This window comes from Hyaena hyaena, unplaced genomic scaffold, assembly GCF_003009895.1.
Source record: "Hyaena hyaena isolate Hyena2069 unplaced genomic scaffold, ASM300989v1 scaffold_1306, whole genome shotgun sequence".
NCBI classification, from domain to species: Eukaryota; Metazoa; Chordata; class Mammalia; order Carnivora; family Hyaenidae; genus Hyaena; species Hyaena hyaena.
In genome coordinates, this window is record NW_024081946.1 from 26,968 (window position 1) to 46,062 (window position 19,095).

General features: G+C 43.4%; 3 protein-coding genes across 4 annotated transcripts; 1 reads left to right on the plus strand and 2 right to left on the minus strand.

The window, feature by feature from the left end:
• Positions 1 to 950: 950 nt before the first annotated feature.
• LOC120225053 (keratin-associated protein 9-2-like) lies at positions 951 to 1,445 on the plus strand. Its single transcript, XM_039223282.1, has one exon. It carries the CDS (start codon positions 951 to 953, stop codon positions 1,443 to 1,445), a length of 495 nt encoding a protein of 164 aa, XP_039079213.1.
• Positions 1,446 to 14,269: 12,824 nt separating this feature from the next.
• On the minus strand, positions 14,270 to 15,114 carry LOC120225051 (keratin-associated protein 9-7-like). Of its 2 annotated transcripts, XM_039223280.1 has the most exons (2): positions 14,788 to 15,114; positions 14,270 to 14,685 (listed from the first exon to the last, which is right to left on the minus strand). In XM_039223280.1, the coding sequence occupies exons 1-2, from the start codon at positions 14,979 to 14,981 to the stop codon at positions 14,460 to 14,462; spliced, it is 420 nt and encodes a 139-aa protein (XP_039079211.1). In that variant the 5' UTR covers positions 14,982 to 15,114; the 3' UTR covers positions 14,270 to 14,459. The 2 variants fall into 2 exon arrangements, with proteins under 2 accessions (XP_039079211.1, XP_039079210.1); XM_039223279.1 differs by having other exon boundaries at positions 14,270 to 15,114.
• Positions 15,115 to 17,910: 2,796 nt separating this feature from the next.
• Positions 17,911 to 19,095, minus strand: LOC120225052 (keratin-associated protein 9-1-like). The gene has a single exon (XM_039223281.1). It carries the CDS (start codon positions 18,886 to 18,888, stop codon positions 18,367 to 18,369), a length of 522 nt encoding a protein of 173 aa, XP_039079212.1. The 5' UTR covers positions 18,889 to 19,095; the 3' UTR covers positions 17,911 to 18,366.

A 19,095-nucleotide genomic window follows, 5' to 3' on the forward strand; every position in this document is an offset into this window, starting at 1 on the left:
ATCCAAAAGACAAAACAAGTATCACCTCAACTAATCCAATTCCCATATAAAATGAAAGCAAATAAGAAAGAAATACAAACAACAGACATTAACTGAAAATGTGCTATCAGTGGGGTAAGGCCACACACTCTGCTGGTTAACAAGGTTAGGAGTACAGTCACCAACTCATCTTGGCTTGTCTACTGAACCAGTTATACAACTGAAGTCCACAAATCCAAGGAAAACTTTTGTTCCCAGGGAAAATCAAGATTACTGGTTAGGAGAAGGTACATTAACTGATGCTTGCTTAGTCTCAGTGTACTGCTGCTGCTTCTACCTACCTGCTTTGGTTATACCTTGCCATATGAAAGAGATGATATCAGACATCTCTACCCAAGGGTCTTTCAGTGAACTGGGACACCAGGTGGGGTAGAGTGCCACAAAAGACAGATATGCCTGCGGGAGTCTTGAATCAGGCTTCTGTGGGGAAACAGACCTGCTCTATTCAGCCTCATGCCCCTCACCTTGGGGATACACCTAAACCAAATATAATGTAAGAACCAATGCAGCAGAGGGACCATGCTCTGACCCTACCCAGCTGAGTGGGACTTGATCACATGATGGATGCAATGACAGATCACATGATGGATGCAATGATCATTGAAGCAATACCAGTGCTGCTGGTGTGACCCCTTTCCTTTCATCTGAAAATGTTTTTATGAGTTACTCTCAAATAGGAAACCATTAAACACTTATTTTGTAATGATTCCTGTAACATTTTGGAAGCAACTTCCTTGTTTATGATTCCCCCAGTGACTATGGAAAACAATGTAAACACCAACAAGGAAAGTCCTGCCCATTGGTCTAAACTTCTGGGGTCCAGCGCATAAAAGCCCCAGATCAGGAGGAGGCACCAGAATCTGAGAACCTCACCTCTGAACAGGACCTGCCCACCCTCCACCTCACACACCATGACCCACTCGTGCTGCTCCCCTTGCTGCCAGCCTACGTGCTGCCGGACCACCTGCTGCCAGCCCACCTGCTGCCAGCCCACATGCTGTGGGTCGAGCGGCTGTGGGTCCAGCTGCTGCCAGCCTTGCTGCCGCCCAACTTGCTGTCAGACCACCTGCTGCAGGACCACCTGCTGTCAGCCCAGCTGCTGTGTGTCCAGCTGCTGCCAGCCCAGTTGCTGTGGGTCCAGCGGCTGTGGGTCTAGTGGCTGTGGCTCCAGCTGCTGCCAGCCAGTTTTCTGTACACCCGTGTACTGCACGAGAACCTGCTACCACCCCACCTGCTGCTGCCTGCCTGGGTGCCTGTCCCAGGGCTGTGGCTCCAGCTGCTGCCAGCCAGTTTTCTGTACACCCGTGTACTGCACGAGAACCTGCTACCACCCCACCTGCTGCTGCCTGCCTGGGTGCCTGGCCCAGGGCTGTGGATCCAGCTGCTGCCAGCCTTCCTGCTGCTGATTGCCTCACCGAGAACCACCATCTGATTTGCCTTTTGGGAAACAGTCACTGCCAAGCATTGCTGAAAGCCAATCCCCAAATCCCCCACATCTCTGTTATTTATCTACCTTTTTTACAAACTTGTGAATCAACTTGATGAAGTGTGGACCACTTCTCCCTCATTCTCTTCTTCCTTCCTCTTATGGGTCATATGCAGGCTTCATGCATTCTGATACTGTCTTGATGTCTGCTTTGAGTTCATAGTCAAGATCTTCATCCTGTCCCTCTAAGTACCTTAGAGAAACAAATCCTCATAACTGACATACAAGTTTTTGCATTTATGTAAAGTCCACACTAATATGTTTTCATTCTTAGTGTACTCTTGGTTCTTGTGTGCTGCTTTCTTCCTCTCATGATCCCTTTGAATGTCTCCCTAGATCCAGGGAGTCTCACCTATATTTCTTAATAAATCCTGTACCATACAGCATCCCATATTGTCTTTGTTTTATTGTACAATGTTTCTAATATAGGGATTTATACATAGGTTGCATATCACATGCAATGTCCACTGGAATTTGATACAGGCCCACACACATTTTAATCTCCATTTTCATGAGTGTATTTCCTAGGGGAATGTCATACATTGATATGGACAGACTTCAATCTCAGACTGCCTCTTCTACCCTTGCTGAAGTACATATACATTCATATCTCCAGATGATTTAGAAAACACCTTGAGTATTAAAACCAGCAAGATGGTCACTTGAGTGTCTTCTTTGACCATGGAAGGGTTGTTCTCCTGTATATGCAGGTGACATCTGGAACTAAGTTTAGACATCGGTGTCCTACAGTTCAGCCTTCGGCAGCAAACGTGAGGGCAGAGGGACCTGCCCTTTAGAGCTTTTATGAACATAGGATCTTTTGCTGCCTTGGGATCTGTCCAGCCCCCAGCACTCCTCTGCATCACATACATGTGAGGACGTGGTGTCCTCATGAGAAAGAGATGCAGCTGAACACATCTGTTTTTGGAGCATGGAAATCACATTCTTATAGACTTCTTGGTCTTCAGGACCTAATGGCAAAGGTCCTGAAGAGTACAAAGGTATCAGGTAATTTTCTGCTCCCCAACTGTAAGGCAATTTGTCATTGTGATCAAAGTGTTACCTAGACAATTAAGGAAGGATGAATCAGGGACTGAAAGACCATGCAATGTGCATGTACAACTTTGAGTAATCCATGAACTCTAACCATCTGAGGGAACAGAAAAACCTCCAGTTTTGTGAAGAAACTATGAGCAACTAAGGAGGAAAAAACGATGCCTGTCCCATGAGGAGAATGTGAGGAAGAAAAAAGAGACAACGATGTGGGCATTGCTAGGAGTCGTGAACAAAGACTGGAGCTTCTGGTCCTGAACTAATGGTGCTGCCTCAAGCCTCAGGGCTGTGAAGCTAGATTCAGGCTCTGAGAGGGATAGGAGACTAGGCCCTGGGTCACCTCCTGGGAGTGGTGGAGGGACCTCTGATGAGCTGCAAAGCCTCATGTCCAGGACACACGTCAATGTTGGAGACTAGGTATTCAAGGTGCTCTGGAGGGATTACTAAGACCAAACTTGCCCACTGCTGGTTCTTAAGAGCTGGGTGTTTGCATGACCAGCTGAAGAACTGACATGACTCATGTTGCCTACTACTTGCTAGGTACAGACCAAATGCTTCATGTACATTAATTCTTTATTTTATTTTATTTTATTTTTTTTATGAAGGTTTTATTTATTTATTTATTTATTTATTTTACAAATAGTTTATTGTCAAATTAGTTTCCACATAACACTCAGTGCTCATCCCCAAAAGTGTCCTCCTCCATGCCCACCCCCCTCCCCCCCACATCCATCAGTCCTCAGTTTTTGTCAGCATTCAAGAGTCTCTCAACATGTACATTAATTCTTGAAGGAAATTTCACAGTAGGTTAAGGCTCCCATTGTATAGATCTGGAAATTGAGACTGAGCAGGGTAAAGTAATGTCAGAGTTTGGTTTCTCCCAGAAGCTCCTCTGAAGAAAAGATCCAATGAATATAGTTTCTTTGGGGAATTCAGATCATACAGGTAAAAGTGTGGGGAAGTGACATGGGGAGAAGGCCAGTGTCACAGTTTTCAACTGAAGCTTAATCCTGAGAAATGTATCAGAAATAATGTCAAACACCCATGTGGGTGTTTGCTCCTATTTCAGGAGCAAGGGATCTGAAGTTGCATAAGCCAACTCTCCAGAAGCAAGGGTTAAGTGTTTCCTCAGTGTGGCACCCACAGGCAGCATGACATTCTGCTGTCATGAAAAGAGCCCTTAGGCATACAGATGCAGATCTGGTATGTAGAAATTGTCCCAAACACACTAAGATCCAAGTTATAATGCCGGTATATTCAAGACATCATCTGTAGTCTATGGTTTCCTTCTGTCACACCCAATATTTATTCTGAAGGATGGTGGGCAGCAACAAGTTTTATAAGAAGAAGACAGAGGAGGAGGAGGAAGAGGAAGAAGAGGTGAGAGAGCAGGAGGGGAGAGTCAGGGACAGAGGAAGGTAGAGTGAGAGAAAAAGAAGGAAGGAAGAAGGAGGCACGGAAGGAAGGAAGGATGCTGTCAACTAACCCTGGTTTCCCCAAACTGCCCTATTTATATCACTGAAAGTCCCACATCCTGGGAAAGACATGATTTCTGGGTAAATCAGGAGTACTGGTCATCCAGGAAGTATGTTGACTGATGCTTTCTTAGTCTCAGTGTACTGCTGTGGCTTCTATCAACCTGCTTGATTCTTCCTTGACCGTATGGAAGAGATGATGTCCGACATCCTCCACTCATGTGTCTTTTATTGAACTGGGATACCAAGATGGACTAGGGTGCTAAAAGTGACATTTGTCTGTGAAAGTGTTGAATTAGGCTTTTGTGAGGAAACAGACTTGGTCTCAGGCATGATTTCAATTCATCACTGTGAATGGATTAACATCATATCCCTCACCTCAGGGATATTCCCAATCTACATGCAATGTAAGGCCCAGCACTGGGGAAAGACCACTGAACTGACCCACTAATCACACCCAGGCCAGTGGGAAATATATGACATGATGAAATTACTATAGCAAGAATGGTACTGCTGATGTGACCACCTTGCTTTTATCTGAAATTGTTTCCATGACTTATTCTCAAATAGGAAACACATTAAACACATATTCTCTGAAGATCCTAACATTTAGGGAATAGCTTCCTCTTTTATTATGCCTCCAGTGACTACTGACAACAGTGCAAACAAACAGCAAGGTAAGTCCTGCTTATTGTTCTAATCTGGGGGATCCAGTGCATAAAAGTCCCAGGACAAGAGGCACCAGAATCTGAGAAACACACCTCTGAACAGGACCTCCCTACCCTCCACCCCTGACACTATGACTCCCTCGTACTGCTCCACTTGCTGCCAGCCTATGTGCTGGTGGACCACCTGCTGCCAGCCCACATGCTGTGGGTCCAGTGGCTGTGGGTCCAGTTGCTGCCAGCCTTTCTGCTACTGATCGCCTCCTCACAAACCACTCTCCTCTGCACACAACCTTTGTTAACTGATTTTCCTTTGGAGAACAAATTCACTTCCTAGACTTTGATGAAAACCAGCATACTATCACCATAATTCCTGTTACTCATGTCTGTTTAAGAACTTGCGAATCAGCTTGATAGAGTTGAAAGCACTTTCCCCAGTTCTCTTCCCCTTGTGTAGATGGTTTATGTGCCACTTTGGTGAATCCTCAATATGAAGCATTGGTCTCTGCTTTGACACTGAATTATGATCTTCATCTTCCCCCTCCATGTAACTCAGGAAAACAAATCCTCATAACTTTTCTTTAGGTCTCTGCTACTATCTTCATAATAATCTTATCATGTTTCATTTTTATGCATTTATCATTTATATAATCCATTTTATTCTTTCCATGATCACTTGGCATTTTCTGCATAGATGCAAGAACTCTTTCCTGTATTTCTTAATAAGTCTGTGCCATTTTCATCCCAAGTTGTGTTTTATTTTACTGTACAGCATTCCTGACATAGGGGCCTATACACATATTGCAGATCTCATGCATATGACAGTATCCCTCAAGTTAGATTCTTCATTTTTCAGATGAGAAAATTTCACTGTGTGATGTTATGTAGGTAAAAATGGACAGATTCAAGTTAAAGACTGGATTTTCTGCTCCTATTCAAGGGCATGTACATTTATCTACCAGGACGACTTGAGTTGAAAATGGGACTGAATACCAGCAAGATACGCATTTCAACTTATTCCTAACTATGGAAGGAATATTCCCTTATATATGCAGATAATACTTGTGTTTACCAAGTTCTTCCCAAATCAGTGCCCCATACTTCAGTGTGTAGCAACGAGCAGATGTTTCAGTCAATGAGCAATGGCTATCTTTAAGATATTTCATGTATTCAGGGAAATCTTCTGTCTCAAACTTGACCAGGCCCTAGGGTAATTCTGCATCAAATAATTTTGAGCATCTATTGTGTCCTCATGAGAAAGAGACTCATTTATCAGGATATTTTCTTTGGTATTATGTAAATCAAATTCTTGTAAGGCTTCCTTCTCCTGAGTACCTTTTTAGAGCAAAAAGGAATGAAGTAATTCCCTACAAAACATAGATCCTGTAGCATGCTTCCCAACTTTAAACCAACTTGCTTCAATGTGGTATGGTTTGCTTTCATGAAGGATGTTATTTAATTAAGGGCTTAACATCAGTCTCTGCTGCTGACAAATAGCATTTTCAGGACAGACAGCCATAGCAACAGAGAGCACATGCTGTTGGTTCCACGCGAAGCCTCTATTCGTGCCACTGTGGCTACTTAGTTTGAGGTCTCTTATGTAAGTACTGGAGCATCTGAGGAGAAAGACGGGGCACATTACCCCAGACTAATCTGGAGCTTCTCAAGAGATAGATACTCTCTGGTGGGCAGTGATGTGGGGACACAGAGAGGGAACACTTTGTGTCCACACACCCATCTCTGTCTAAATGATCCTCTAATCTTTTCAATCTTCCTGCTTTCAGACCTCATACCAAGCAACCAAGCTTTTTACCACTTGCCAACAGGCCATGAACACCATTTCCTCAGTCCACGTTCCTCCAAACAAAATGCATAGCCATATGTGGTGCTCATAGTTCTTTCCACTGGGAGTATTTCCACTATCCACTGTCTTTTTAGGCCAGAAGTTGTTGATCTGTTGTAGTAAAAATTCCATACATGGCATAATAGCTGCTACTGAATTGATAAAATTCAAGGTATTCCATGATCATATGTCATATCACTAGGTTTCTGCAGGAATCAAATGTGCTTGTAAACAAATCACGTACCCTTTAGTCATGTATCATTGAGGTCAGCACCAAATTCTGAGTGTGATATTGCTTCTTGTTAGTGCCTTGGTCTGGAGGTTTAATTTATAAATTTGAGGTATAGTTTATGCTAAGTCATGGGCACAAGGGTAAACAAAAGAGGCAGAATCGAGGTTATTAAGGAAAAAAAGGATATTTTCTATACTATTAAAGATTTTGAATAAGATTTATTTCTGCTGTATTCCTTGAAAACATAAGAATTGTGCTCTCTTATAGAGGTATCTGCCTAAAGACTGTCTGATATAACAAAGAAGGGGATAAAACAGGAAGAAATGACTCCAGACTAATTCATAGGTGGACATACTATTCATGGTGGAAGTGGGAAAAAGAAAGATATATAAAGAAGAATGGATGACAAAATACAGGAGAAACTTTCATGAAGGGGCATAAACATCATCTATATTTCCCCCAAAACACAGAGCTAGTGGGTAGCAGGACAAGAATTTGAATACTCTTCTATATGATTCTAATCCTCATAATCAAGATCTATCATCTTCTCTTCCAAGATAAAGAACTGACAATTGAGGACAAAATTGGAGATGAATAGCTGCACAGTCGTTGAGGGAGCTTAGTACAGAAAATGGATAATGCAAACTAGAAACAAGTAACATGACAAAAGTAGGCTCCATAATGGAGTGGGATGAAACCTAGAAGCTCTACAGAATTTTTCCTGTTTCTGTCTAGAAGTTTTGTAGTTTTGGGCTTTAAATTTAGGTCTACAATCCATTTGAGTGGGTGTTTGTATATGATATGAAGTACAGGTTGAAATTATTATTTTGCACATGGATATTTAATTGTTTCAGCACCATTTGTTTAAAAGGCAACACTTGCTCTGCATATTAACTTGGCATCTTTCTTCAAAAATCAATGCATAATAAATGTGTGTCTCTTTCTGGACTCTCAATTATGTTCCACTGATTTATATCTTTATGATTTCATCTGTACCCCACAGAAAAGCTTTGTTTTTGAAGTCAAGATGGTTCTGCTGTTCATGCAATTTCCTACAAGTTAATTTGGCTCTGCTATGGGGGCAATAATACCCATTTTTCAGGATTGTATGAGAATGAAAGATAGTGCAGATAAAGCATCTATCTCAGTAACCAGTGTGTGGCAGGCCCTCATGAAATGTTAGTAATTCTTCCCATCCATTTGCCACATTGTAAAGTTCAATAACTTGACAAAGAATCTGATACATCCTGTAGGAAGATCACACTCTCTGTCACTTCTAATGTGTTAACTAATCCAAAGAATTTTTATATCTTTTAAGAAGATGGTCATAATTTTAAGGGCACTTGTTGAGATGAGCACTTGGTGTTGTATGGAAGCCAATCTGACAATAAATTATATTAAATAAATAAATAAATAAATAAAATTTCTCATTTTCTGCACAGAGCCATATTAACCCTTGCACTTCTGGGTGCCTTAGCTATTGTCTTTATTATTCAGCTCTTCATTCGAAGATCCATTTGGGAACTAAATTAATGTCCATCTTGATTTTGAACAGTGCAACCTCTCTTCTTTTTTTTTTCTTTTTTTCCTGAAAATTCTGATTTTGATTTCCTTTAGCTTATGTGTCTTTATCGCATAGAACACAGGAAACTATTCTCTTTCCATTTACAGCTCAAAAATTATGATGGGATCAAAGGGTTATATGCCTATTGCATGGCTACCTCAATTCTCAGGACTCTACAAACTTATCTTCTCTTAACAATGTCCAGGTCAGGAGACCAAACTGCCTCAATGTTTGGGAGACCAGGAACTGTGGCCTGAGCTTGTGTTCTTTCCAAGCATAATTCTTCATCCAAATTTCTGTTAGGATGAATGAAATGATATCAGTATGTCAATCCATGACATCAAAGAACAGGCTCCTTTAGTCAAGAATAAATCCAGGAACACTTTTTGGGCCAATGACACTCATGTTACTTTTAGTGACAGATTGCACTAGTGGCAGATTAGAGCCCAGAGAAGACGTAAAGCCTCCCTTCATTAACTAAAACTCTTAAAGGCACTCTTAAAGGTGGGAAGAATATTTAGGAAGGGTTTTGTAGACTGGAGTAGTTTTATTTCCATTGTTAGAGAAACAACTCAAAATGTATACCTTCCCCAGGCCCCATCATTACTGTTATTTCCACTTATGGAAAATAAAAATGTCTTTGACCTGAAATAAAAAGACTTGCTTATGTCAATTATTAGCTGTAAGGCAAGTCATTTCCTGATCCTTGAACTGAAAATGATAATGGAATTATAATCTTGGCTCTGCCTAATTTGTAGGATCATAGTGATAACTGAATGAGATAATAAAGAATGAAACTCAAAGGGAAAGCTTCAAAAAGGACTTCATAAAGGAAGTGCACACACAAACAAAAAAACACGTACAAACACACACACACACACACACACACACACACACTGGATACAGGATAATACACATTATATTAGGAAAGAATGGGAGGAAGAAAGTTCAAAGTCATTGTGAAGAGTTTAGTAACCTGGGAGAAGTTACTAAATATAACACATATATCTAAAAAGATGATCAGTGCTGATCACTGTGGTGAGCTAAATATATACTCATAAGAAATTGTTTAGGGGCACCTGGGTGGTTCAGTCAGTTAAGGTCTGACTCTTGATTTTGACTCGGGTAATGATCTCATAGATCGTGAGTTTGAGCCCTACATTGGGCTCTGCCCTGACAGTGCAGAATCTGCTTGGGTTTCTCTTCCTCTCTCTCTGCTCCTCCCCACTCATGTTTTTTTTTTTTTCTCTCTCTCTGTCTCTCTTTCCCTCCCATCCTCTCTCTAAAGAAACTTAAATAGTTTTGTTTAATGGTTTCTGGTCTCACATTTATGTTTTTCATCCATTTTGAATTTATTTTTGTGTATGGTGTAAGAAAGTGGTCCAGGTTCATTCTTCTGCATGTCACCATTCAGTTTTCCCAACACTTTTTGTTGAAGAAACTATCTTTTATTCCAATGAATATTCTTTCCTGCTTTGTCAAAGATTAGTTAACCATATAGCTGTAGGTCCATTTCTGGGTTTTCTATTCTGTTGCATTATGTGTCTGTTTTTGTGCCAGTACCATACTATCTTGAGGACTATGATTTTGTAATATAGCTTGAAATATGGAACAGTGATGCCTCTAGTTTTGTTTTCCTTTTTCAGGATTGTTTTCGCTATTTGGGGTCTTCTGGGGTTCCATACAAATTTTTGGATTGTTTGTTCTAGCTCTTTGAAAAATGCTGGTGGTATTTTGATAGGGATTGCATTAAATGTACAGATTGCTTTTGGTAGTATAGACATTTTAACAGTGTTTGTTCTTCCATTCCATGAGGACTGAATGCTTTTCCATTTCTTTATGTCCTCAATTTCTTTCATAAGTGTTCTATAGTTTTCAGAGTATAGATTTTTTTACCTCTTTGGTTAGGTTTATTTCTAGATATCATATTATTTTTGGTGCAAATGCAAACAGAATCAATTCCTTTATTTTTCTGTTGCTTCATTATTGGTGTATAGAAATACAACAGATTTCTGCATGTTGATTTTATATCCTGTGACTTTGCTGAATTCACATATTAGTTCTAGCAATTTTTTTTTGGTGGAGTCTTTTGGGTTTACTACATAGACTATCATGTCATCTGTGATAGTGAAAGTTTTACTTCCTCCTTGCTGATTTGGATGCTTTATATTTCTTTTTGTGTCTGATTGCTAAGGCTAAGAATTCTAATACTATGTTCAATAGTAATGGTGAGAGTGGACATCCTTGTCTTGTTTCTGACTGTAGGGGAAAGGCTCGCAGTTTTTCCCCACTTAGGATGATATTAGCTGTGGGTATTTTATATGTGGCCTTTATGACACAGAGGTATGTGTCATCTATCCCTACTTTGTTGAGGGTTTTTATACAAAATGGATGCTGTATTTTATCAAATGCTTTTTCTGCATTTATCAAAAGAATCATGTGTTTCTTATCATTTCTTTTACTAATGTGGTATATCACATTGATTGATTTGTGAATATTGAACCAGTCCTGCAATGAAGGAATAAATTCCACTTGATCATGGTGAATAATTCTTTTAATGTACTATTTAAATAGATTTGTTAGTATCTTGTTGAGAATTTTTGCATCTATGTTCATCAGGGGTATTGGCCTGTGATATAGGAAACCATCAAAATCCTAGAGGAGAACACAGGCAGCTACCTCTTTGACCTCAGCCAGAGCAATTTCTTACTAGACATGTCACCGAAGGCAGGGAAACAAAAGCAAACATGAACTATTGGGACTTTATCAAATGGCTAAAATGAACAAATCAAGAGACTATAGATGCTGGCGAGGATGTGGAGAAACGGGCACCCTCCTACACTGTTGGTGGGAATGCAAACTGGTACAGCCCCTCTGGAAAACAGTGTGGAGGTTCCTCAAAAAATTAACAATAGAACTCCCCTATGACCCAGCAGTAGCACTTCTGGGAATTTACCCAAGGGATACAGGAGTGCTGATGCATAGGGGCACATGTACCCAATGTTCATAGCAGCACTCTCATCAAAGCCAAAGCATGGAAAGAACCTAAGTGTCTATCAACTGATGAATGGATCAAGAAGATGTGGTTTATCTATACAATGGAATACTACATGGCAGTGAGAAAGAATGAAATCTGGCCATGTGTAGCAACATGGATGGAACTTGAGGGTGTTATACTGAGCGAAGTAAGTCAGGCAGAGAAGGACAGATACCATATGTTTGCACGTATAGGTGGATTAGGAGGAACTTAATGGAGGACCATGGGGGAGAAGAAGGGGAAAAATAGTTGGGGACAGAGAGGGAGGCAAACCATGAGAGACTCTTGAATGCTGAGAACAAACTGAGGACTGATGGGGGTGGGGAGAGGGGAATGGGGGTGATGGGCATGGTGGAGGGCACTTGTGGGGATGAGCACTGGGTGTTATATGGAAACCAACTTGACAATAAACTATTTTAAAAAAGCTTCTGCACAGTGAAGGAAGCAATCAACAAAACTAAAAGGCAGCCTACAGCATGGGAAAAGATATTTGCAAATGAGATATCTGATAAAGGGTTAGTATTCAAAATCCATAAAGAACTTATCAAACTCAACATCAAAAAGCAATAATCCAGGTAAGAAATGGGCAGAAGACATGAAAAGACACTTTTCCAAAGAAGACATCTAGGGTGCCTGGGTGGCTCAGTCGGTTAAGCTACTGACTTCAGCTCATGTCATGATCTCACAGTTTATGAGTTTGAGCCCCACACTGGGCTCTGTGCTGATACCTCAGAGCTCGAAGCTTGCTTCAGATTCTGTGTCTCCCTCTCTTTCTGCCCCCTTCCACTTGTGCTCTCTCTCTCTCAAAAAAAAAAAAAAAAAAAAAAAGACATCAAGGTGGCTAACAGACACATGAAAAGATGCTCAACATTACTCACCATCAGGGAAATACAAATCAAAACCACAATGAGATACCACCTCACACCTGTCAGAATGGCTAGAATTAACAACACAAGAAACAACAGGTGTTGTGAGGATGCTGAGGAAGGGGACCCTCTTGCACTGTTGGTGGGAATGCAAACTGGTGCAGCCACGGTGGAAAACAGTATGGAGGTTCCTTAAAAACCTGAAAATAGAACTACCCTATGACCCAGCAATTGCACTATGAGGTATTTACCCAAAGGACACAAAAATACAAATTTGAAGGGGTACATGCACCCCAATGTTTATAGCAGCATTCATGGCAATAGCCAAACCATGGAGAGAACCCAAATGTCCATTGATAGATGAATGGATAAAGAAGATATGGTATACACACACACACACACACACACACACACACACACACACACAATGGAATATATCTCAGCCAACAAAAAGGATGAAATCTTTCCATTTGCAATGGTGTAGGTGGAGCTAGAATGTATTCTGCAAAGTGAAATAGTCAGAGGAAGATAAATACCATATAATTTCACTCATATGTGGAATTTAAGAAATAAAACACACAAGCATGAAGGAGGGTATAAAAGAGAAGAGAAGGAAACAAACCACAAGAGAGTCTTCATGAAAGAGAACAAACTATGGGCTGACAGAGGGAGGCGGGAGGGAGATGGGCTAATGGGTGATATGTATTAAGGAGGGCACTTGCTGTGATGAGCACTGGGTGTTGTATGTAAGTGATGAATCACCTAATTCTACTCCTGAAACCAATATCGCACTGTATGTTAACTAAATAAAACTTAAACAAAAAATAAAATAAGATAAAAAGAATTCGTTTAAGTGCCATAGACGTGAAAAGTGATGGTCACTTTTCCAAGGCTGAAACTATGAATCAGCAGATATTGGCCACCATCTCGCGCTGACCATATGGAGTGGATTTGCAATTCTTACAGTGATCAAGAGAAAATAAGAATAAGATCCAATTGAAGTAGGCTTCATTCCCTTAACAGACTCACAAGCATTGCAGAAAAAAATAACAAAAGTGCAGAATAAGCATGTGTTCCCAGTAAAGTTTAGGAAGAAAGTTCTTATAGGAATAGCAACTATGGTAAAATGGTCTAGAAATATATCTTTGGTGAGTGGTGGGTCTACAAGTCAATGAGCAGCAGGAAGAATGGCAACAGCTAGACATACACAGGAGCGGCAGTAAGTAGTCCTGCGGCAGGGACGTTGGTAGCAGGTTGGGTGGCAGCAAGGCTGGTAACAGATCCACAGCCCTGGGCCAGGCACCCAGGCAGGCAGCAGTATGGTAGCAGGTTCTCCTGCAGTGTAGGCGATACAGCAATCTGGCAGGAGCAGGGAAACAGCAGCAACTGGGGCAGCAGCAAGGTTGGCAGCAGCTGGAGCCACAGCCACTGGACTGAAAGCAGCTGGTCCTGCAGCAAGTAGGCTGGCAGCAAGGGAAACATCACAGTGTTTTCTAACACGTCTGAAGATCTGACTGTAAGTGTGCTTCAGCAAGTGCAGGAACCACAATCTGGGATCTCAGTCTGTCCATGTCAGCTCTGTGACATGCCACTGTGAAATGACCTCGTCTGAAAATGCACATAATAATTTGTGGAGAAATGTGTATGGCTCCAAATAGACACTGCATGTGATGTGCAACGTATGTACAAATCCTTACATTGGGAACAGTGTACAAAGAAACAAAGACAATATGAGATTCCAAATGATACAGGATTTATTAAGAGATATAGGAGAGACTACCTGGGTTTAGGGAGACATTCAAAGGGATCATGACAGACAGAAAGAGGCATGCAAGATTCATGAGTACACTGAGAAAGAAAACATATTTGTGTGGATTTTCCTAGTTTCAAAGATTCTATGCCATTCATGAGGAGTTGTTTCTCTGAGGTCTTTAGAGGGACAAGATCAAGTCCTTGACTATGGAGACCAAAAAGATCCTAACTCTGCATCAGGTTGGGTGAAGCTGGCGCATGACCCAGAGGAAGGAAAGGAGGAGAGATTCAGGGAGAAGCGGTCCACACTTCAGCAAGCTGATTCACAGGTTTGTCAACAGGCAGATGAAGAACAGAGATGTTGGGGACTGGGGGCTGGCTTTCGGCAACATTTAGCAGTGACTGTTTCCCAAAAGGCAAATCAGATGGTGGTTCTTGGTGAGGCAATCAGCAGCAGGAAGGCTGGCAGCAGCTGGATCCACAGCCCTGGGCCAGGCACCCAGGCAGGCAGCAGCAGGTGGGGTGGTAGCAGGTTCTCGTGCAGTACACGGGTGTACAGAAAACTGGCTGGCAGCAGCTGGAGCCACAGCCACTAGACCCACAGCCGCTGGACCCACAGCAACTGGGCTGGCAGCAGCTGGACACACAGCAGCTGGGCTGACAGCAGGTGGTCCTGCAGCAGGTGGTCTGACAGCAAGTTGGGCGGCAGCAAGGCTGGCAGCAGCTGGACCCACAGCCGCTCGACCCACAGCAGTTTTGTCCACAGCTGCTGGACCCACAGCAACTGGGCTGACAGCAGGTGGTCCTGCAGCAGGTGGTCTGACAGCAAGTTGGGCGGCAGCAAGGCTGGCAGCAGCTGGACCCGCAGCTGCTCGACCCACAGCATGTGGGCTGGCAGCAGGTGGTCCGGCAGCAGGTGGTCCGGCAGCACGTAGGCTGGCAGCAAGGGGAGCAGCACGAGTGGGTCATGGTGTGTGGGGTGGAGGGTGGGCAGGTCCTGTTCAGAGGTGAGGTTCTCAGATTCTGGTGCCTCCTCCAGATCTGAGGCTTTTATGCGCTGGACCCCAGAAGTTTAGACCAATGGGCAGGACTTTCCTTGTTGGTGTTTACATTGTTTTCCATAGTCACTGGGGGAATCATAAACAAGGAAGTTGCTTCCAAAATGTTACAGGAATCATTACAAAATAAGCGTTTAATGGTTTCCTATTTGAGAGCAACTAGTAGAAACATTTTCAGATGAAAGGAAATTGGTCACATCAGCAGCATCATTCTTGCTTCAATGATCACTGCATCCATCATGTGATCAAGTCCCGATCAGCTGGGTAGAGTCTGAGTAGTGGTCCCTCTCCAGCCTTGGTCCTTACATTATATTTGGTTTGGGAGTATCCCCAAGGGGCAGGATTCTGACATGCTCATTGGGGCAAATTTGGTAGATCCCTAAACCCAGTTCTGATTCCCCACAGAAGCCTGATCCAAACTCCTACAGGCATAGCCATCTTTTGTAGCACCCTACCCCATTTGCATATCTCAGGTCAATATAAGACCCTTGTGCACCTGATCTCGTGTTATCTCTTGCATATGGCAAGGCAGAACCAAAGCAGGTGGGTAGAAGCCGCAGCGGTACACTGGGGCTAAGCAAGCATCAGTCAATGTATGTCCTTGTTGACCAGTACTCCTGATTTACCTTCGATTGAATGCTTTCACAGGATATGGGACTTTTAGGGGCTATAACTGGAGCAATATGGGCAAACCAGGTGAGTTGGTGGCTCTAGTCCTAATCTTTTTAGCTACCCTAGTCAGAGTCTTCACAAAGGTGATTAATTATTTATTTATGGTTGGTGTTTTTGTTTTTGTTTTTTGGTCAGGGTGCCTGTTTTTCTGCCCTACTCCTGTCCTCCCTGCATCTCTGTCTCTCCCTCCCTCTGTCCTTTCTTTCCTTCCCTCCATTCTTTAGTGTCTATCTTTCTTTTTTCCCCTCTCCTTCCTTCATCTTTCTCTTCCTCTCTTCCTTCCTTCTATCCTTCCTTCCACCCTCCCTTCTACTTTTCTCCCTACCCTTTTTCATCCTCCCCTTCACCTTCCACCATCTTTAGTTTCTTTCAATCATTTTGTCCATCCACCAAGGCAAATTTAAAAAAATAGTGGAATGAATGCTGAAATCCATAGATTTTCAAAGATGTCTTGAATATGCCAGTCTGTATCTTGGATATCTGTGTGTTTGGGACAATTTCTACCTACCAGGCCTGCAAATCCATGCCTAAGTGCTCTTTTCATGCACAGCAGAATGTCAGGTTGTATGAGCATGCCACACACACAAAAAAAACACTCAAATCTTGCTTCTGGAGAGTTGGTTTATAAAGACTCTAGCTCCCTCCAGCTGAAATAGGAGAATATCAATGTTGTGTGTGTGTGTGAGTGTGTGTGTGTGGCTCTGTGTGTGTGTGTGTGTGTGTGTGTCTGTGTTACATCATTTCTGGGATATCTTTCAGGGTAAAGCTTTAGTTGCAAACTGTGTGGCTGGCCTCAAAGTGCCTCTTCCCAGTGATATGCCCCTATATTCCGCTCAGTCTCGATTTACTCACCTCTACAATGGGAACCTTAATACCTACTCTGAAAATTCCTCCAAGAATTAAAATGAATCTTCATGAAGTATTCAGTCAACATCCAGCAATATTAGGAAACTTAGGTCGTGTCCGTTTTTCCATCTCATTTTGCAAACATCTAGCTCTTCAGGACTAGCAGTAGGCAAGTTTGGCCTTGGCAGTCTCTCCAGAGCATCCTGGATACTTGGTCTCCAGTGGTGGCATGTGTCTCGCATAGGGGCCTTCGTAGCATCTCAGAGTTCTCTCCACTGCTCCCAGGAAGTGACCCAGGCCCTAGTCTCCTATTCCTCTCAGAGCCTGAATCAGGCCTCACAGCCCCGAGCCCAGAGGCAGCACCGTTAGTTCAGGACCAGAAGCTCCAGCCTTTGTTCATGACTCCTAGGAATGCCCACACTGTTGCCTCTTTTTTTCTTCCTCACATCCTCCTCACCCCCCTGGGACAGGCATCTCCCCCTCTACTCGGTTCCTCAGATTTCCTTCATAGAATACCAGCGGTGTTTCTGTTCCCTTAGATGGTTCAGAGCTCACGGATTACTCAAAGTCCTACATGCCCATTGCACGATCTCTCAGTCCCTGACACCGTCCTGCATTAACTGCCTGGGTAACATTTTGATCATGATGACAAACTGCCTTACAGGAGGGGAGATAAATAGATTTGGCAGAGCATTATGTGATACCATTTTATTATTTACTATACCATTAGGTCCTGAGGACCAGAAGCCACACACAAATGTGATTTCCATGTCCCAAACACATGTGTGTTCAGCTGTGTCTGTTGCTGGCGAGGACACTGCTGGCTCACCTGTATCTGATGCAGAGGAGTGCTGAGGGGCTGGACGGTACCCGAGGCAACAAAACGATCCTGTGTTCACAAGAGCTCTAAAGGGCAGGTCCTGCTGTCCTCACATATGGCTGCTGTGGTTGAGTTGTAGGACACCAGTGTCGACAACTGAGTCCCACATATCACTCGCGTCTACAGGAGAATAACACCTCTGTGGTCAAAAAAGACCTCAAATGAGCATCTTGCTGGTGCTGAGACTAGGTGTTTTTCTAACACGTCTGAAGATCTGAATGTAAGTGCGCTTCAGCAAGCGCAGGAACCACCATCTGGGATCTCAGTCTGTCCCTGTCAGCTCTGTGACATGCCACTGTGAAATGCCCTCGTCTGAAAATGCACATAATAATTTGTGGAGAAATGTGTATGGCTCCAAATAGACACTGCATGTGATGTGCAACGTATGTACAAATCCTTACGTTGGGAACAGTGTACAGAAAAACAAAGACAAAATATGAGATTCCAAATGATACAAGATTTATTAAGAGATGTAGGTAAGGATCACTGGGTCTAGGGAGACACTCAAAGGGATCATGACAGGCCTAAAGAGGCATACAAGATTCATTGAGAAAGAAAACATACTTTATGGACTTTCAGTAGTTTCAAAGAATTCCATGTCATTCATGAGAAGTTGTTTCTCTGAGGTCTTTAGAGGGACAGGATCAAGTTCTTGACTATGGAGACCAAACAGATCTTAACTCTGCATCAGGTTGGGTGAAGCTGGCGCATGACCCAGAGGAAGGAAAGGAGGAGAGATTCAGGGAGAAGCGGTCCACACTTCAGCAAGCTGATTCACAGGTTTGTCAACAGGCAGATGAAGAACAGAGATGTTGGGGACTGGGGGCTGGCTTTCGGCAACATTTAGCAGTGACTGTTTCCCAAAAGGCAAATCAGATGGTGGTTCTTGGTGAGGCAATCAGCAGCAGGAAGGCTGGCAGCAGCTGGATCCACAGCCCTGGGCCAGGCACCCAGGCAGGCAGCAGCAGGTGGGGTGGTAGCAGGTTCTCGTGCAGTACACGGGTGTACAGAAAACTGGCTGGCAGCAGCTGGAGCCACAGCCACTAGACCCACAGCCGCTGGACCCACAGCAACTGGGCTGGCAGCAGCTGGACACACAGCAGCTGGGCTGACAGCAGGTGGTCCTGCAGCAGGTGGTCTGACAGCAAGTTGGGCGGCAGCAAGGCTGGCAGCAGCTGGACCCACAGCCGCTCGACCCACAGCAGTTTTGTCCACAGCTGCTGGACCCACAGCAACTGGGCTGACAGCAGGTGGTCCTGCAGCAGGTGGTCTGACAGCAAGTTGGGCGGCAGCAAGGCTGGCAGCAGCTGGACCCGCAGCTGCTCGACCCACAGCATGTGGGCTGGCAGCAGGTGGTCCGGCAGCAGGTGGTCCGGCAGCACGTAGGCTGGCAGCAAGGGGAGCAGCACGAGTGGGTCATGGTGTGTGGGGTGGAGGGTGGGCAGGTCCTGTTCAGAGGTGAGGTTCTCAGATTCTGGTGCCTCCTCCAGATCTGAGGCTTTTATGCGCTGGACCCCAGAAGTTTAGACCAATGGGCAGGACTTTCCTTGTTGGTGTTTACATTGTTTTCCATAGTCACTGGGGGAATCATAAATGAGGAAGCGGTTTCCTAAATGTTACAGGAATC